Here is a 21,302-nt window from a genome sequence, read left to right on the forward strand (position 1 = left end):
TGTCGTTAGGAAATATGAGATGTGACTGTATGATTCAGTGTGAACCTTTTCCTTCTATTTCTACCACTCTTCAGTTCCTCTCCGTCTTTATTTTGTTGTCTCTAGATGGATCCAGATTACAGAGTGACCAAATTCTTGTCTCTGCTTAGAGACGAGGGGGCGTGAGTACAACTGCTCTGCAACAATTTCATTAACTTTCATTACCTACCATCATCTCTCATCAGCCTAAACCTTCTTATTTTTATCATTATCTCCTTTCCTTTCATATGTTTACCCCTTTTTTAAAATAGAGTATCAGGATGTTGGTAGCATCACTGAAAGAGTACACTTAACACATCTAATTTACAATAGCCAAGAACACAATTTGTTTTAAAAGGTTCAATCTTGTATTCCCAGATATAACAGATATAGTAGATGCTCCTATTGTGCCAGTAGCACAAAAAGGCTAACAATCAGCTACTCCGTTTTCAACACTTACTAACACTAATGGCTTTATTCTGCAATCACCAGGTTGAATGAAGGTGACCAAATCCGAATATAAGCTGTTGGTCGCTCTCGCTGTGTACTGGTAAGGTGAACAACAAAGCGATGAAACTAGAATATGAAGCTGTAGCTTGCTAATAAGGTATTAGCATTTTTACATAGAAATGGTAATTAATGGCCAAATATTACAACATTCACATTAGCATGTATAGTTTATTTTAGCTAAAATTGGCTATATTAAGGTTGTTGTAAAACCAAAAAAAGCATGTAGACATAACATAAAAAATATATTGAAAGATATAGAAGAGAGCTCCCAGTGATTATTATTTATAATGGATTAAAGGTTGTAATTTGTAAAAGAAAAGGAATTATTGTTAATTAAATAGTTTAACTTAAAATGTTCCCGATTTTTCATTCATTATATCATCAGCACGTCATTTTTTTTATCCACATATATAAACATTATCTCATCAGCCTAACATGACATTCTAAATGTCATGCATGAAGTTTTACTACCCCTTTATTTTATTTCACTATCCCATGGTGCCTTAGTTCATGCTTATTAATCTTTGATTCAGAGTTTAAGTTTGTTTGCATGTTTTAGTTTTTATACAGGGTGGGCCATTTATATGGATACACTGTAATAACATGGGAATAGTTGCTGATATTATGTGAGGGGGCAAACTCCTCAAGATGGGCGGTGACCATGGTGGCCATTTAGAAGTCGGCCATCTTGGATACAACGTTTGTTTTTTCAATAGGAAGAGGGCCATGTGACACATCAAACTTATTGGTAATGTCACAAGAAAAACAATGGTGTGCTTGGTTTCAACGTAACTTTATTCTTATTCATGAGTTATTTACAAGTTTCTGACCACTTATAAAATGTGTTCAAAGTGCTGCCCATTGTGTTGGATTGTCAATGCAACCCTCTTCTCCCACTCTTCACATCCTGATAGCAACACCGCAGGAGAAATGCCAGCATAGGCATCCAGTATCCGTAGTTTCAGGTGCTGCACATCTCGTATCTTCACACCATAGACAATTGCCTTCAGATGACCCCAAAGATAAAAGTCTAAGGGGGTCAGATCGGGAGACCTTGGGGGCCATTCAACTGGCCCACGATGACCAATCCACTTTCCAGGAAACTGTTCATCTAGGAATGCTCGGACCTGGCACCCATAATGTGGTGGTGCACCATCTTGCTGGAAAAACTCAGGGAACGTGCCAGCTTCAGTGCATAATGTCATGATTCGGCTGTGTGGCAGGCAGGAGAGGACCCAAACGCAAACTCACGGAGACAAAACGTAGAGTCAAAAACAGACGCAAAACTAGAAACACTCACATGAGGCATGGACCTTCAAAGTAAAACAGGAAACACACTGACTGAATTCTAAAACACGCAAACTTAACAGCAACTGGGGAGACAGAACATAGGAACCTGAAACATGGTACAAAACATCACAGTGGACATAACATGGAACACAGGGAAGCCATATAACAAAGCCAAAGAGCTAAACCTAAGATAACCATAACTGAGATCCAGGGAAACAAGAAACAGTACATCAAAGGACTCAAAACATAAACCATGATATAAAAGCACAGGATCTCTTCCAAATAAAATAGGAAACAAAGTGAGACGCAGACATGATAACCAGAACTTGACAACGTAAGACACAGACATGAAACACATGAAGAGCAGGGGAGACTTAACATGGGTTGGAAACACAAGGGGGAACTAATAAGCAAATGAACATAGGAGACCTAAAGAGCTTAACATACTATAAACTAGAGATGGACCGATCCGATATTACGTATCGGTATCGGTCCGATACTGACCTAAATTACTGGATCGGATATCGGAGAAAAATAAAAAATGTAATCCGATCCATTAAATATCACGAAAGCACCTCACAAAACTTGCAACACGCCGTAACTCACCTCAGAACGTTAGCACGTCGGAGCAGTATGCATCACGTGATAGAGCGGCTGTGGCATGCGGGACCTGTCGGTGGTCTGGATAGCATGTGGAGCTTCGCTAGCAACCCGGCATTTCATCTCCGACAAAGTTATCCCGAGAGAAGCAAAGCAAGTGTGTAAGTCCATCTCTGAATGTTTGTAAAGCATTCCTGCGTTAAGCTTAACAAACGATATATGGAGCGACTGCCTCTTCTGGCTGCTACTTCAATCATGAAACTGCTTAACGATCAGTTGATCGGCTTTTCTGTCGCGAGTCCGTCTCTCTTCTTTGTTTTTGGCCCACTTTGCACCAGAAAGAGGAAACCAGCGGCTGAACAACAGCAGCACGTTTAAGCTTGATCAGCTGTTGTTTGAATTTATTTAATATTACTTTCTACACCAGGATCTTTTTCTACGTAGCTGACGGCTGGTAACTGTGCAGGGGCGGATCTAGCAAAGTTTAGCCAGGGGGGCCGATAGGGCATGAACAGGGAAAAGGGGGCACAAAGACATACTTTTCTTTCTTATTCTCATTTAAGATGTCGAGCTTTTAATAAATAATTATCCAAATCTTACACTCAAAGTTTTAATTTGATGTAAAATGAATAGAAGTCAATTACTGTATATAGTGACTATTAAGTCTAATATATATACCCTAGTAAGCTATAGTACTTTTTCCTTTGGGAAGGTACCATCTGTGCAGTCTGCAATTTTGTTGAAGAAAGATGTTGAATCTATTTAATATTTCTTGAAAAATAATTGATTTCTGTGCATTTTTTTTTCACACTGCATCAAATTAAGGTTGATTACGTCGATTAAGCATCATGAGGTGGAGCGTGAGGGGTGGTTCCCTATTTTTTATTTTTTTATTTTTGTTGTTGCTGGGAGTTGGAACCCTATTAGTTAGGTTGCTTAATATTTATGCTAAGTACTCTTTAAAATACCAGAATAGGGAGGATGGTGTAGGTTTAAGTTTATTAGATTGATCAGTATTGCTGAACTATGAAATATTTTTTTTTGCATACAGGTATAACAGAATAGCTTTAGTGTAGTTGTTGTTTTAAACTTGAGTATGAACTTATACAAAATGCAGCAAGATATTTAAAAAAAACTGTTTTGTTGATTAAAAAACACTATATCGGATTCATATCGGTATCGGCAGATATCCAAATTTATGATATCGGTATCGGTATCGGACATAAAAAAGTGGTATCGTGCCATCTCTACTATAAACATCAAAATGAACTAAAACTCAAAACACTGGCTCCTAAGACCCAGGATCGTGACACATAAAGAAGGAAACACATCATCATGTAGCAATTTCAAATATCCAGTGGCCTTGAGGTTTCCATTGAAGAATGGACCCACTATTGTTGTACCCCATATACCACACCAAACCATCACTTTGTTTTTCCAACAGTCTTGGAGGGATCCATCCAATGTAGGTTAGTGTCAGACTCATAATTCCGGTTGCGCCGTAAGATGGTTGCACCGACGAGAGCTCCCAGTCATCTCAGCAAAAATGTTATTATTTATTTTGTACTGCTTTCAATTTCTGTGCGCACAGCGCAATCATACACTCGGTATGACAGACAAACGCTTCTGGAGCTACGTTCGTCAGCCAGTTCGGACTTTACAGCGGGTTTCGACTCCGTGGACGCTCTGCTGTCTGGGATCCTTTGTTTACTCGCGCGACGTCGAGGGAAAACAAAGAGGGGGAAACGCGCTGGAGTTTTGTGCCGAACGCGACAGAGAAACAGCAAGCCACCTCTGCCCAGCATCCTGCTCGCGAATCTCCAGTCTCTGGACAACAAACTTGACGAGCTGCGTGCACGGATTAAACACCAACAAGACATCAAGAACTGCTGCGTTCTGGCCTTCACAGAGACATGGCTGGAGCCCAGCGTCCCCGACTGCGCCATCACGCCGGATGGATTCACTGTTTACCGGGGAGACCGAACGAAGGACTCAGGCAAGAAAAGGGGAGGAGGGGTGTGCCTTATGGTTAACTCCTCGTGGGCTAGAGATGTGTGTATCTTAAAAACTTACTGCTCTCAGAGCCTCGAGCTGCTGACCATTAAAGTCAGGCCTTTTTACCTCCCGAGGGAGATCAGCTCAGTTCTCCTCTCAGCTGTTTACATTCCCCCACATGCTGATAAAGCTAAAGCTATGGACGAACTGTATAACATCATTATTGGACTTGAGAACAAAAATCCAGAAGCTGCCTTTATTGTGCTGGGAGACTTCAACAGAGCCAACATGAAGAAGGTTCTCCCCAAATACTATCAGCACATCTCCTTCCCCACAAGAGGTGATCAAACACTGGACCACTGTTACACTCCATTCAAAGAGTGCTACAAACACCTCCCCCACCCAGCTTTTGGTAAGGCAGACCATTGTTCCATACTGCTGCTGCCTGCATACAGACAAAGACTGAAACAGGAAAAACCAGCTTCCAGGGTTATTTACAAACGGGACAGTGAGGCTGACGAGGTCCTGCAGGACTGCTTTGACACAACTGACTGGCAGATATTTGTGGATGCAGCTGATGGCAACATCAATGAACTCACAGACTCTGTCATTGGATATATTGGAAAGTGCATGGATGATACCATCACAAAAACCACTGTCTGCATATATCCAAATCAGAAACCCTGGGTAAATAAAGACGTTCGCGCCAAGCTAAAAGTGCGGACCTCTGCCTTTAACTCCGGGGACGCTGATGCATATAAAGCAGCCGGGTACGACCTCCGAAAGTCCATAAAAAAGGCCAGAAAGGACTACAGGGACAAAATGGAGTCCAGCTACCACAGCTTTGACACCAGGCGACTGTGGAATGGACTGCACTGCATCACTGACTACAAGAAGGTCAACACAGGCAGTGTTCAGCCCGCTGCATCTCTTGCAGATGAGCTCAACAACTTCTATGCTCATTTTGACGCAGACAACAGAGAGCAGATCCTCTACCCTCAGGAGGACAGTGAGGCTGCAACTCTAACTCTGGAAACAGAAGCTGTGAGATGGACTTTTAAAAAGGTCAATCCTCACAAAGCTCCAGGACCGGACGGCATCCCAGGCCGGCTACTCAGAGTGTGTGCCGACCAGCTGGCAGAGGTGTTCACCAACATCTTCAACCTCTCCCTGAGGCAGTCAGTGGTCCCCACGTCCCTCAAAGCATCCACCATCATTCCCGTTCCCAAAAAATCAGTGGTCTCCTGTCTGAATGACTACCATCCTGTTGCACTGACATCATGAAGTGCCTGGAGCAGCTGGTCAAAGGTCACATCTGCTCCTCCCTCCCTGACACACTGGACCCTCTTCAGTTTGCCTATCGGACAAACAGAGCCACGGAGGATGCCATCGCCCTGGCAACGCACACCACCCTCACTCACTTGGAGAAAGGGAATACATATGCAAGGATGCTCTTCATCGACTACAGCTCGGCATTTAACACCATCATCCCCTCAAAACTTGCCACGAAGCTCGTCGACCTTGGGCTGGGAACACCGATCTGCAGATGGATTCTAAACTTCCTCACAAACAGGCCCCAGGTGGTGAGAGTTGGTAAGCACACCTCCTCATCACTCATCCTGAACACAGGTACGCCACAGGGTTGTGTGCTTAGCCCCCTCCTATATTCCCTGCTCACACACGACTGTGTTGCTAAACATGAGTCCAACATCATCATCAAGTTTGCGGATGACACAACCATCATAGGCCTCATCACAGGCAATGATGAGACGGCCTATAGAGAGGAGGTGATGGCGCTGTACGAGTGGTGCCTGGAAAAAAACCTGACTCTCAACATCAGCAAAACTAGAGAGATGATAGTGGACTACCGGAAACGACCAGTCAGAGAACACCAGCCCATCCACATCAACGGTGTCAAGGTCGAAAGGGTCAGCAGCTTCAAGTTCCTTGGAGTCAACATCACTGAGGACTTCTCCTGGACCCTTCACACAGACGCTGCTATCAGGAAAGTTCGCCAGCGGCTTTACTTCCTGAGGAGGCTGAGGAAGTTTGGCATGCACGCCAACATCACCTCAAATTTTTACAGGTGTGCAATCGAGAGCTTGCTGACGAGCTGCATCACAGTTTGGTACGGAAGCTGCTCTGCCAGCAGCCGTAAATCACTACAGAGGGTGAAGGCAGCAGAGCACATCACTGGCACGAGGCTTCCTGCCATTCAGGACATTTATCTCCAGCGATGCCTCCGTACAGCACACAGCATCATCAAGGACCACAGCCACCCAGCACATCAGCTCTTCTCCTTGTTACCATCTGGCAGACGTTACAGGAGTCTGTCTGCTCAGACTACAAGACTCAAAAACAGTTTTTACCACCAAGCCATACGACACTACAACACTTAAACACACACAACACAGCACTCAGAAGCTACCCTGCAGCTTCACAAGTACTCTGTTTAATCTGCACTGGTCACTCCACTTTATTGTCATTGATATTTATATTTAAAAGTGCAATACTGTAATTTTCTGCTGCTCATTCCTGTGCAGTATCCCATCTGCCCTCCCGTCATATTTCTTTTCAAGATTTTCTTATTTAATCACTAGTGTACATATATTTATATTTATAGATACATATATATTTAGTCATCTTTTCTCTTTTACCATGTCTCTCTAATATTTTGCTCCTTACTATTTTTCTATTTTCTTTACTATTTTCTTTTCTTTTATTATATTTTCTTCTACTGTATCATGCTGCTGAGTGACTGCTGCTCATCAAATACATTTCATTGCAATGTTGACCCTGTGCTAACTTGCATATGACAAATAAAACTGAAAACTGAAAAACTGAATAGTGGTGATTTTGTTTGTTAACTTCACCACTCACATAAAAGTTTGCCTCATCACTGAACAAAATCTTCTGCGTGAACTGAGGGTCCTGTTCCAATTTTTGTTTTGCCCATTCTGCAAATTCTCCGCGCTGATCTGGGTCGTCCTCGTTGAGATGCTGCAGTAGCTGGAGTTTGTAAGGGTGCCATTTGTGAGTAGCTAATATCCGCTGAAGGGATGTTTGACAGTTTGCTAACTGTAGCATGGGAGATGGGTGGTCTCGTAGGGTGTCTGCATTGAAATCTGCTGCAATGACCCGGTTACTGCGTTCACCAGATATCAACACAATTTCGATCCGCTCCTCACGTGTTAACCTCTTCGACATGTCAATGGCTGTGAACAAAGAGAAACTTGTAAATAACTCATGAAAGAATAAAGTTACGTTGAAACCAAGTCACTTAATCTATGACCTCAGTAAACACTGTCCTCTTGGGTTTGTCAGCTCAGCTTATCGAATACATTATGATGTTTATTTTATAAATTACAGTCTTTACAAGGAAGCTGAGAAAGAAGATAAAGCAGCGTGCGCTACCGCCATCTTTCACTGACAGTTTCTTGTTTACTACCCTGTTAAAGCCTGCTCATACCAAACAACGACTCTAGTGTTATGGTGGGGGTTGCTAAAACGGTTCAGTCTAAAATGGGAAGTGTGTTGATGGATGCAAACCAACCTGTAAGACAGCTTGCTTTCTTTTCCCACTCTTCCCTTTTGTAGTGATCGGAGCTTCTATGAGTAGAGCCAACCAGAGGAGCAAACCAAACACACGACAATAGACACGCCACCCAGAAATAAGGAAGAAGAGCAGGAAAAGAAGAGATCTTCCTCGAATCCATCAATGCATTTATCTATGTAACTACACACCTGGTCCAAGAGAGGAACAAACAGGTTCCTCTATAACTCGGCATGTATCTGTAGGCAATACCACAGAATCACTTCCCTCCTACTCGGCATTCTCATCATCAAGTACACATATCAGAGTAAAACACTGGAAGTCGTACTGTTAAAAAATATTATCTGTAAAAAAAACTAAAACCTGAAAAAAACAATAGATCATTGTAACAAAAAAAGTGGTGTTATGTGAATTGTGTGTATAAAAAGAAAAAAAGAAGAGTTAAGAATTTAAGTCATCTATGTTTTTAAGCTATAGTCTTTGTTGTATTTGTTGCATACCTCTCGTCTGGCTGCAGGTAATTATTGTTATTATGTGTATCCTCACAAGCAGTATCAAACGGAGCACATGCAAAAATGCCGAAGCCTTTTGAATATCAAGATGTGATCACAAAGAGGCTTTTAGTGAATATTTAATAGTAGTTAAAAAAAGATGATGTTCCATGTGTAAATGTAATCCCTTTAAATATAAAGTATGTTTATGTTCTGTAAATAGTATACATAGATATAACGAAGATTATCATGAACTTAAGACTACTTCAAAATGTATCAGTATCACTCTTCTTCCCTGTTGCTATGGAGATGTTGACTTTACCAGATTAGTGTAATAGTGAAAGTAAATGTTGGATTGATGGCCGGCCTGTCTGTGTTGTGTACAGTACAGTTCAGTTTAGCTCTTATAGTTCTGGCATCATCAGTGTTAAAAACAAATCTATAAATATATCCTGCACTCTGAACATCCAGACCTTGACTACGTCTCTTGGTGGTCCTTTGTGGGAACTCGTGCGCGTGTGAGTGTGTGCGTGGAGTGTCGAATGGGATTGTGCGTGTGCGTTTCAGTCTGTGCATGTGAAGTGTAGAAAGCTGCTGGTTAATTTGCTACGTTTGTTTTCTCATGTCATGTGTTCAGTGCTTCAAAGTAAAAAGTTCTTGTTCTGTTTGACCATTGGCATCGTGAGCGTATGTGCGTGTGTGAGTGTAAATATATGTCAACATGCAGATATTGCAATAAAAAAAGAGCACATATGCACAGGAAATGGTGTCATTTCTTTTCTATGTGCCGTCCAGAACAAAAGGCTCTGAGATCCTGTAGATGCATTTTGAATTAACAAAGTGAATATTACATGAAAATTACTATAAAATGTTTATATTTTTATTGAAATGACTGCGTATGAGACAGCGCTACCCTTCTGTGTTCACATATAATTGGACACTAAAGATTCCGTAGTTTAGAATATTCTGGCTTAAATGTCAACGACAGGATTAGCAGACATCAGTGATTAGTTACTAACTCATTCAACTAATTGGCTTCCTGTAAAGACCAATGATGTTATGAAAGCATTATAATATCTGTAAAACAAACAAAAGAAACATCTTTACAATAATTCCAAATTATTTAGCTGAGCACTATAAATTTTAGGAATTGTTAGACATTTGCTAAGCCAAAGTGTCAAAAAACAAACAAAACTTTAGCTAAATCAATGGGAAGTGAAAACATACTTAATATAATAGAACTTGGAATATGAAATAAACTAAAATGTGCAAGCTGAGTAAGAAAGAGTCCTCAGCTACACTGTCACAGACTGCGTCTTTCAATCTTGTAATATATGTGAAAACACAGACTGTATATAAAAGATGGACAAAGCCACTGTTGCATTATGTATTAGTTTCTCCAGGACGTCACACCTTTTTGCTAGTATGCTTTGTTTGTTATTTAAGCCAGAACCACTTTTACTCCAACGAGTGAAATGCTAGGTTATTAGCTAACAGTAGCTTGCTCGGCTAGTATCTATAAACTTTACAGACGCAGAAACAAAGACACGTGGTGAGTGCGACAGACTGATGGAAGTATACTTTGCTGTGGTCTGTAGGGGAAGCAGCATCAGAGCTGGTAACACCAATAGACTGATTAAACTGATTAGGATGGCTGGTTCTGTGACTGGCTGACAACTGGACACTTGTGAGGTAGTGGAACTGTTATCCATCATGGATAATTCAGTTAACATGTTCCACAAGGTACCAACAGCCCAGTTCAGTAACTCACTGCTGGGCTTAGCAGAGGCCAAGCCCAGCAGTGAACAGCTACAGTGGCCTGTGTTCTCACACCTGTCAGTGAGAGTTCCTCCCCACTGATTTGCACTGAAGAGTCTCCAAACTGATGAATTGTAACTAAATGTATCAATAATTTTCTTATATGTGTGTATTTAAAAATGTGACCTGCTGTTACAGTTGGTGTTATATTTGGTACTCATTCAGTTTAAATAGGGTGCAGTCAGATTAGCATATCTTTTTAAGCTACTGGCCGAGACACAAGGGAAGGAAGTTCATGTCAGATAAATCCTTGGTCCTCTTCGGTCTTCAGCACTCTGGTACACTCTCTAAAAGTCTAAAATAAAACAACAGCAAAAGTCTGTTACTGTCAATATTGATACAATCTACAGATTTGTATCATCCAAGGCTAATTATTAAATGGACTGGTTCTTAAATAGCATTTTTCTACTCTGAGCACTCAAAGCCCTTTACACAACTTGCACCTTTACCCATGGACTTCTTTTTTTTCTACGCACTTCTTGTCTAACATTCACACACCGATGGATGCATCAGAGAGCAACATGGGGTCACTATACTTGGCATGCAGACTGGGATCAAACCACCAAACTTCCGGTTAGTAGGTGACCTGCTCTACTATCTGAGCTACAGCCACCACTACCTGCAGATAACTAAGTTCACCTTTTTAAGGTCCATGCACCATGTCTAGCAATCTGTGTTTGGGCAGAACAGGAAATATTTTTCTTGCTTATATTAAGAAGGTTTTACTGCTTCCTTTAAGTTGAATGAGAAATGTATATTTTGCCAAGTTGCCTTGTGTCTTAGCAATGTTACTTCATATGAAAAGGGTTCCTGAGGTCTCCATGATTAGAAGTCGGCTCTATGTACAGATGTGAAATAAGTCAAACCTCAAGTAGGCCAAAAAAACAACAAAATTAAACCCAAAACTGAAAGTGCTTTAAAAATGCCAGCCCTTTGCCTGTAGGAATGAATAGTAACAATGTATATTAATAGCAAACCTTTTTATAAGGTAAGCAAGTGTGTGGATTGTTTAAAAGGAAATTCATTTTAAAGCTTTTTATTTTGAATTTGCTGTAAAACAATTTTGTTTTACGCTAAACCTACAAAAAACTGAATTTTCAAGGCCAAGCAGTAATTCAAAACTGAGCTAGTCTGATGCAGCAGATGCACTTCTTAGTTGAATATGTCAGCAGTCACTGTCAAAGCTGTGAAGCCAGTCAGCAAAGGTGGACCCAAACGCAAAACCAACAGAGACTGGTGTCAAGTTTCACAGCCTTTACATTTACACACAAAACTAAGCATGAAGGTAAGTAACACAGGGACACGGACAATTATTTCTGATTACCACTAGCAGGTGTAGACGTGGACAGAACGATCCAAATATCAATACGCTACCAGGCGAAAGCGCATCAAATCCGATTTTTTTGACCCTATGCGACCCATATCCGATCATGCTATGACAGTGTGAACGGCACAAATCCGATATTTTCAAATCCGATCGGGGTCACTTTCGTATGTGGTACTGAATCCGATACATATCCGATGTTTTAGAAAGCGACTGCTGTTTGATGGTCATGTCGCATTAAATCCATCTTTTACGTCACTGACACGAGACAGACGCCAATTATCAGCACCCGAGAAGACATCGCGAACACTTCCTGGCCATCCTGTGTAGATGTTGGGAAGACAACGTTGAAGAAAACGTGAACATTTCCTTTGAAGCCCTGCTCCTCTCTAAAACAGCAATAAGGATCATCATTAGGCCATATGTAAATAACAAAATAACTTTATAACTTAAAGTAAAATTGGTAAACTTAAAGTCCGAAACAAGTCTTTATATTAAGGCCATCAGTCAAACAATACTGTTTGATCTGGGTCTAAACAGAGCGCGTTGTGCGTGACGTCTTCTTTTGCGCATGCGGTCGCTTTGATTCCTTGCGTTTGCTGTCACATTTTATTTGTAGTGTGAACAAGCAGACAAAAAAAATCGGAACTGAGCATTAAGACCTGCAGTGTGAACGTAGCCTTAGTTTCTATCCTCTCGGCTCAGTATGTAGCTCACTGGTGCAACACTAGCAGCTGGTCTGTTTGCACTGAAGTGGATAAACTTGATGGCAAACAGGTGCTACGACTGAGGAGCGGGAAAGTATACAACTCCACCCTAAAGGGGAGGAGAAAGGCAGCATGCGCTGTCAGGTTGGAGAAAGAAACAGAAACTGTGACAGCGATGCAAACATTTTTTGTCTTTCCGTTTCCAGTGCAGATGATCTTCTTGATTTTTTAAAAATTGAAATAAGTGTCAAATTAAAAGAAATACCTTCATCATTCAGCTTTACAGGGAGTGGATCTGGTAAGTTGGTGTTGGTTTTCAAGCTTTTTGTAAGTTTTGATATATGTTCTTCCTCTCAGTATGACTGTGCCTCCATTGAGAACAAGGGCTGATTTTAACAAAACAGAAATATTGATATTATCGGACGTTTATACTTTATTTAGTGTTAATGAAGTAAAAAACAAAACAGTATTATTGTTATCCAGGTTTTGTGCATTATATAACCCTCCGCGCTGGATGTTCACATCCGTCCGCTAGAGGGTGCTGCAGACCCTCGGTGTAGAGCCACCCTCGTAGGCTGCTGACCCGCGTTCACCCGTACTGTACAGGCATGGGGGAGGACCGAGCATAGAGAACTAGTAAACGCCGTGGGGTTCCCTGTGCACACCGTGGCCATGACTTTGACAGTACCGGCTAGCGGACGTTGCTCTCCCGTCTCCAGGCACCTGAAAGCGGACCGGTAGAGGAGGCTAACACCGGAGGGAGAGGCATTAGCTGACGCCGGCTCGAGTCGGTAAAGCAGCTTTTATCTGATTTTTTTTAACGTGTTTGTTGAGCTTGTTTCTTCACGAGATAACTGCCGCTCCTCGTTCAGCGGTTTTACGTGGACGCTACCGGGAGGCGCTTTTATTTGAGCGGTGGAGTGCTGCTGAGTGAGACAGTTTGACACTTTCAGCGAAAACAGGCTGAAAGCTTCTGCTCGGGGACGCCGGTGCAAGGTGAGCGCTGTCCTCACGTCAACCCCGGCGCTGCGCCGGCCTGCTGTACTCCAGCTACAGGGAAACGCCGTCGTCGTGTGGCCGGTGCACTGCAGCTCTGTGACGTCCCCAGGTTCACCTACACCGGCTTCCTCTTACTGCCACCGCACTGTGTGAAACGAGTTACTCTACATTCTGCAGTCAGAGGTGAACGAGGGAAGATGTGACAACTATGTAGTGTCTGTGTGTGTCTGTAGTGTAATCTCCACCGTCACTGCTCGCTCCTTTGCTGTGACATGTGCCCATAGGTCGGTCTGTCCGTGGGCGCTTGCGTGCCAAAGTTTGCCTGAAAAGCTGCTGGAGGATTCAGAGTCATACCTGTGTCATAGGGCGGTGTCATGTATGAAATGTGGCTCCCAGCCAATAGCTGCTTCTATAGGTAGAGGCCTAGTATATGAGTTTATGCCATTATGCACTGAGCTGCACATATAGGTATTAGCACCAGTCTGTTGTACTTCTCTGCAGTAAGGGTGTGGGTGGGTGTGTCGTTAATGTACGGCCTCACAATTCTTATTGCCATTCCTATTCATATGACTGAGTGTTTGCTAAGCATGTGGACCAGTCAAGGGGGGCTCAGTCATTCATTTTCTGTCCAGACTTGTAGTTCCAGACACCTTGGTTTAAGTCAGGGATGTCAAACTCCTTTTCTATCGTTTGCCACTTACAGCCTGCATGATGAAACTGGAGTACTCGCAGCTGAAAATAGGAAGGTTTCATAAAATTAAAGAAAATGCCCTTTTCTTCCAAACAAACAAACTGTGGACTCACTATTAAAAGAAAACAGTTAATTCTATAGCAGATGATGGAAAACAGGAACTTATTTGTTATTTTGTTGTTTATCCATTACTTAATTACTTTTTTAGGGGGGGGGGGGGGGGGCTGTCATACTTATGTAAATGCTGTTAAAAGTGTACAATCTATGCACTCCTTTACATTTTCCAAAGCTTTTATGGTGGGCTGGAATGGTATGTTTGATACCCCTGGTTTGAGTGCTGCAACTAACTAGGGCATATACAGATACATGGCTCTAGTTTTTTAATAAATTGTAATCCTAATCTTTGAAAAATTCAGTAAAAGCTGATTTTTGGCTGCTTGCTGATTCATAAGGGGCTTGCACAGCAGGTAGCTCCACATGTGTGAGGTCTTTTTTTCTTCTTCTTTTTTAGCCAGATGCCGTTCTGGGGATTTGTCTCCTCCTGGATCTTTTACTTGTTTCGCAAATGTATAAACTACTTCACTGTGGTTTACACATTTGCACAGTATTATTCTTCTATCTGTAATTTAACATCCACCTTGAGCTACTCAGTGATTCATAACTTTGTAAAGTTACCTGCTTCACTGACTATTCAGTGCCTAGCAGAAGCTCCTGGCTACAGCTGCCTGTTTTGGCACAACTGTCAATCACAGCAGCCACCTCTGACTTAAAGCCTTAACATAATCCAAATGTGTATGTCTTAGAAGCATCTGAGGTTGTTATAGTGGAAGAATTAAGATGATATTCCTCCACCATAATATCATCATTAAAATCATATTACAGTATATTTAATCAACTCGCCCATCCAAATCATTGAAGTCATGTGTTCCAGTTCCTCGACCACAGGTGTATAAAATCAAGCACCTAGGCATTTATGAAGGAATGTGCTGCTCTAAGGAGCTCAGTGAAATCCAGTGTGGTACTATGATCAGATGCTAACTGTGCAACATGTCCGGTCGGTGCACTCAGTGACAGTCAGTCGCTACAGACCTCCAAAGTTCATGTGGCCTTCAGATTAGGTCAAGAACAGTGTTTAGAGAGCTTCGTGGAATGGGTTTCCACAGCTGAGCAGCTGCATCCAAGCCTTACATCACCAAGCACAACGCAAAGCGTCAGCTGCAGTGGTGTAAAGCACACCACCACTGGACTCTAGAGCAGTGGAGACGTGTTCTCTGGAATAACATATGACACTTCTCCATCTGGCAGTCTGGGTTTGGCGGTTGCCATGAGAACAATACTTGTGTGACTGCACTAGGCCAAGTGTAAAGTTTGGTAGAGGGGGAATTATGGTGTGGGGTTGTTTTTTGGTCCCTTTGTTCCAGTGAAAGTAACTCTTAATGCTTCATTTCATCCCCCCAACTTAGTGGGAACAGTTTGGGGATGGCCCATAAAGATGGATGAGTGAGTTTGGTGTAGGAGAACTTGACTGGCCTGCACAGACTCCTGACTAGGGATGGGTATCGTTCAGGTTTTATCCGATACCGGTGCCAAACCGGTACTTTTGAAACTGTGCCGGTGCTCAAACCGGTGCTTAAAGAATGGAGAACACAAAATTGGTCCAAAAACCTCTCATGTTCAGCTGGTTTTTGTAAAAAGATAACAATGTTAGCCTTTTCTGCAGCTATGGGGCATATATGGTATCACTCTTGGCTGGAAGCAGTGCTTAATCAATGGAAAAAATGCAAACTTTGTCCTAAACCTCTCATGTTTAACTGTTTTCCACTTCTTCTTTGGTCATTTTAGCCCTTCTGGCCAGGGTGAAGGGAGTATCTGCCATCAAACAAGAAGACAGCCGCATGTAGCTATGATGATGTTTGCTAGTTCACCTTACATGCATTAATGTAATAACGTGGTTAGCCTACTCAACGTAAATTACACACGAACAACATGAAGCTACTCACGCAGAAAAGAACGGCTGCTGCTGCATCATCATCCTCATCATTTCTGCTACACTGGCAGGGCTAGGGGCCAGGACTCTCCTCTTCGGGTTCTTGGGGGATGTTGCTAACTCCGGGTCCGATAACTGGCAACCCACCCGCAGTAGATGTGCTCGGTGTGAGGTCTCGCAGCAAGCTATTAAATACGGCGCATTTCTCAGCTTTTAAAAAAACGCTATGCGTCGTCAGGTGTTTCATGGGATTTGAGGTGTTACCTCCTTTGACAGTATCAGCTTAAAGCACTTGTTGCTGCTGAGTTTGCATCTTTTGCTGTGAAGTACAGCCAGACTTTTGACCGCTTCGCCTTGGACATTTTTAATCTGTAGCTCTGCTCTAAAAGAACGTACGTACCTGGCTCCGCCTACTATCCTCAGAAACGTAAAATGATTGGCTAGAATCTAAAGTGTATCACAGCTCAGGAAAAAAAAGCACCGAAATAAAGCACCGAAATGTGCGCTGCTTTTTGGTCTGGTTACTACCGTTTATGTCAGAACCGGTGCCATCCCTACTCCTGACCTCAACCTGAATGAACACCTTTGATATATTAGAGTGGAGACTGTGAGCCAGGCCTTCTCGTCATCCCCTTACAAATGCACCTCTGGAACAATGGTTATGAATTCCACAAAACACTCCTAACCTTGTGGAAAGTCAAAGCTGTTATAGCTGCAAAGGGTGGGCTGACATCATATTAAACCCTGTGGATTAAGAATAGGATGTCTCTCAACTTCATGTGTGTGACAGCAGATACTTCTGTGTCTGCGTCCATTTTCATAAATTTGTAGGGCTGAATGGGAGCTTGTACAAAGACAGTGATGAAGGACTGAAGGACTATAGGGGGAAAAAACAAAAAACTCTGAGCAACAGCAGCCAATAAACTGGCTTCAGGGTTCTGGCAAAGAAAGTTTCCTTACTTGTAAGATTTCGTCCAGCATCGAGAGTCTGCACAGAACACTCCTTCAGTGTGTAGTGATGAATAAATGGAAGCAAAGAGACATTTTCCCCACATCTTTATTCATTTATCATTTTAAATAAAACACTGTCAGAGCCACAGCTGCGTATGAAACAAATTAATGTGGACCCCCCCTTTAGTATTTCCCCAGAGTGCAAAATCCAGACCTACATACAATTACATAGGAAGCACTCTTGAGTTCCTTAAGTTATGAGTTTGGTAGCTGGTGTTTTTTATTAGTTTTCAGCAGCCGTTTGAAAATGTATTCAGCTTTAAGAGTTTCCCCTCAGCTCTAGCTGAACCTCAGTGCCACAGCTTAATAAATCATTTCAAGGGTGCCTTTCATATATATTTTCTGTGTACAAGGCAACTCAGAGGATTTCATTTTATAAAGAGTTGTTTTTTTCTTTAAGGAATATTGCTGTTCTTAGTCCTTGTAAGGGAATTACAATGAACGAGTGGATGGAAGGAATTACAAAGCAAAGAAAGGCCATGTAAGTTTAAGCATGCGTACACATACAAAGCTTTAATCCCTGCCAGCAGCTGCAGGTGACCTCTTTTTGACATCCTCATTCTCCCTCCTCTAATGCAAGGCCTGCGTCCTTTTCTGAGGTTCAGAGTTCATGTGTAGCAAGAATGGGGTGCAGGCAGGGTGAGGAGAAAGTGGCATCCCCTCCACTGCCCGTCAACCCTTCACCCACTGATCCAGGCTCAGCGTGAGGGTTGCTGAGTGTGTTTGTCTGAGCTTGGTTACATAATGTGTGGAGGCAGCCGTTGCCCCAGTCCTCAGAGGTCCCTCGGCACGCTCGCATCACACAGATGTAGACGAGCGTGTGCGTTGGAGGGGTGGGGTTAAGTGTCAACATGGACCACAGAACTATTGTTTAAGTGCTTTTAGAATCAGATGGACATTTAGAATTTCACTGCAAGTAGTATTTGGGTGGCTGATGTGTTTCAGGCAAGAAAATGTCAAGAAAAAGTGACAACTTGAGCCAGTTTTGCCCTCTGCAATTGTAATTCAACCTGGGTAAACTAGCCTGTCTTCTCTGGGAACTCTCTGTCGACATTTTAGTGCAAGCAGCGGCACTAAAGCTGTTTTAAATGGCTCCCTATAGCATTATGGTCACTTTAACCTTCAGGTCAGTGTATTCACCTGGAAGGAGAGGTGAGAGGTCTAAGGCGACATATTTGAGATCTTTATACAGTGCGTTCTGTATGTTTACGATACACACCACACTTGTAAGAATCACAGTTTCCAAGTTCTAAGACTTTTTGTCGATATTTGATCAATAAATAAGTCGATCATGAAGAGCTTGGTGGATGTGGCAAATTGTTACCGTGACCCACTCCACACCTGTACAACGTTGATCAGAATGACATACATGTACCAAAGACACAACCTCCTTGGCAGCCGTAGTTAGTCATTAGCAGCTCTGATTCTTAGTGTACTCTTTCTGGGACCTCTAGAAGCATTTGTGGGCTTTTATTTAGAGACCGTGAATGTTTCAGTTGTCCTCAGTCTAAACGTACATGCAGATACAGCTGGCTGATAAAGTCCAATTTCACCTATGCAATCATTCTTTGGAGTTCGTTTTAACTGCAAAGCTCTTTGTATATTTTATTGTCAATAAATGAAATGCTTCCATTTCTTTACAGCAGCGTGCTTTTTCTCAACCCCAAAAGTTGTCAGTGGTTTACTTCAGCTGGAATCGCTAAAAAACAAGAACTTTGATCAACAAGAACCACCAAGATCTTTCCAAATCACCTCCTAAAGCTGGGCATACACTCTGCGATCTTTTGTTTGTTTGTTTTTTCAGTGGCGTTATTCAGCTCCTGCTGAAACTGTACAATTGAATCGCAGGGGTTAGAAGTTCGTAGGTCACGATGCAGTCTCGCACTATATGACCTGATGCTCTGATGTGACCTGAGTGCTCAAACTGTGCGTCTATAACATGAAGCTTATCCAAAATCTTCCTCTCTGTCTTTCACTCACACAGACACACCACCACCATCAGCTTTGCTAAATTGCTAACGAAAACATTGACCAGGCAGCTGTGATTGAGCAGCAATGTCCATCCAACTATTTTCACGGTTGTTGTGGTCGTGATCATTTTGTGAGGCCACATCGAAAAGGCTCGGATGAAATTGCCAAAGTTCTACAAGTTGTGCCTCCATCGCTTGTGTCCAGATCACACGCTGCAGTGCTGCTCTCTTTTTCACTTTCATTCTTGTGTTTGCGCGTGCGCAGTGTGAGAGGTTGCGTTGACACCCTCACGACAGGCGACAGGATTTCAAACAGGTTTGATTTTCTTGCAACCATACGATTGCTGGTCGTGAGGTGTTAATCGCGTCTCGTTATCCCACGTATACTTCACCATGCACGACACACGATTAAGGCAAAACTCGGGCCGATTTATTAATTTTTACTCTGTGATGTTTATAAAAATAATGTTAATAAGTAATTATTTAAAACAACTGAATTGAATATAGACCAGAATAAATGTGATTATGTTCCTTGCTGTAATGGAGCAGCATTCACATGTAAGCTGTTTTTGTATTCAGAGAAAGGAGTGTAACATGACACGGTCAGACGACTAATACGCAGAATGTTAATCCCTCGTATAAGAAACCATATAAACCTCCAGCTTAACTTTCTCATACAAACCTGTTGAAGGGAAACACTAACATACTGCAGATGGCTTCGTTCTCTTGGAAGGATAAAGGGGAAAAAGGGGCTGCCAAATAAACTTTGGCAGCCATTATCATACCTGGGCAGCAGCGCAAGTAAAAATCTGTGTGGAAACATTTTTCTAAACTTCATCAATCCTAGTTTGGCATTTTGTACTGCAGCTGTTGTTGCTTATTTACCAGCTTGTACAGTAACACTGATAAATCTGCTAATCTTAAATCCTGACTGATTGACTGGTGCATTTACAGTCCAAAGTTTGGACACAAGTTTATTCAAAGCATTTTTTTTTTGGTGAAACAGCAGTGAAGACTTTACAATGATAAATATGAAATGTAGTACACAAAGTGTGTATACAAAGAAGGCATGTTTGTGTTGACTTGGAGCCTTCTAAGTAGAGCAGTTTCACCTTTGAGCCTTACCGGGTTCTCCCAGGATAATAAATTTAACATGTCATTACCTTGGAATTCTTTCCCAACAGTTCCCATTTAGTCTGAGCTCTCGATGAGTGCTTTTCTTAAACCCTGTGGTTCAGCTCCGCCCAAGTCATCTTGGGTGAGTTGAGGTTGCTAATTGTGGACTGCAACACGGCGTTGCTCTGCGTTTTGGTCAAAGAGGCCTTACAAAGTGTGGAGATGTGTTTGGTCCAGCTCTGCTTGGACTTGAAATGCATTAAGAAGTCAAAAACAGGGTCTTTCTGTGTGGAGTCTTCATGTTCTCCCCGTGTTTGGGTGGGTTCTCCCCGGGTACTCCAGCTTCCTCCCACAGTCCAAAGACATGCAGTTAGTGGGGAAAGGTTAATTGGAAACTCTAAATTGCCCATAGGTGTGAATGCAGGAGTGAATGTGAGCAAGACTGGTTGTCTCCGTCTATGAGTTAGCCCCACGACAGATTGGCGATCAGCCCAGGGTGTACCTTACCTCTCGCCCTAATACAGCTGGGATAGGCTCCAGCGCCCCACGTGACCCTGAAAAGGATAAGTGGAAGCGAATGGATGGATGGAGGATTTGAAGTCTTCAGTTTTGTCCTATGATATAAGAACTGTAAGCACTTGTTAGTGTGAGCGCACCTTTTACAAAAATAGCTGTAATGTTCTCGTTGTGTTCTGTGGGTGTTCACACACAGACTCTGGTGATTATTGAAAAGAAAGAAAGCTTTTCCACAGCTTTCTTTGGAGTCATACTTTTCTGTTAAAGCAGGAACCTGCAGCTTCTGTTTAACAGAAGCTACAAACACCCACTGTTGAACTCTGCTTTATTGTTTGTGCTTGACAACCAGTTGTTGACTCCATAAAGATACTGATACAAAATATACTGCACTGAAATGAAATGCACGTTGGCCTTTATGATAGTCTGGACCTTTGTTTGAGGAAACTCTCTCTAACTGGAGTTTCTATACCAGTGCTATTCACCGTGAGTTGAGTACCAGTGGTGTTAGCTGTGGAAAAATGTGAGCACAGCCCACCTTTTTGCCTATTGTAATGAAACACATAAATAAATGAAACTAGGTGCTAGTAGTATGAAGCTGGGTTGTTTAACACAAACCTTAAAAAAGGGACTTATTGTTAGTTATGGATACTCTTTCCCGATGTTACAGTATTTGGCACCCAGGTGAATTGCTCCCAAATAAAAATGG

The 21,302-nt window shown here is 42.3% G+C and overlaps 2 protein-coding genes across 6 annotated transcripts in view; both read left to right on the forward strand.

Annotated features, from left to right (window-relative positions):
- Nucleotides 1-9,221, forward strand: part of LOC113021414 (vesicle-fusing ATPase) — a 75,094-nt gene extending 65,873 nt beyond the window's left edge. For 2 of the 3 annotated variants that reach the window (XM_026166062.2, XM_026166060.2), the window contains 3 exons: nucleotides 106-161; nucleotides 511-568; nucleotides 8,011-9,221. In XM_026166062.2, the coding sequence (XP_026021847.1) occupies nucleotides 106-161; nucleotides 511-541 (87 nt within the window). In that variant the 3' untranslated portion in view covers nucleotides 542-568; nucleotides 8,011-9,221. The remainder of the gene's footprint in view (nucleotides 1-105; nucleotides 162-510; nucleotides 569-8,010) is intronic. The other variant, XM_026166061.2, reaches the window with a different exon arrangement.
- Nucleotides 9,222-12,442: 3,221 nt separating this feature from the next.
- Nucleotides 12,443-21,302, forward strand: part of LOC113021416 (thyroid hormone receptor alpha) — a 113,489-nt gene continuing 104,629 nt past the window's right edge. The window contains exon 1 of one of the 3 annotated variants that reach the window (XM_026166063.2): nucleotides 12,443-12,604. The gene's annotated coding sequence lies outside the window, so the exon portion shown is untranslated. Of the gene's footprint in view, nucleotides 12,605-12,873; nucleotides 13,489-21,302 lie in introns of those variants that run through there. The other 2 variants (XM_026166064.2, XM_026166065.2) reach the window with 2 other exon arrangements.

This window comes from Astatotilapia calliptera, chromosome 4 (genome assembly GCF_964374335.1).
Source record: "Astatotilapia calliptera chromosome 4, fAstCal68.1, whole genome shotgun sequence".
Taxonomy (NCBI): Eukaryota; Metazoa; Chordata; class Actinopteri; order Cichliformes; family Cichlidae; genus Astatotilapia; species Astatotilapia calliptera.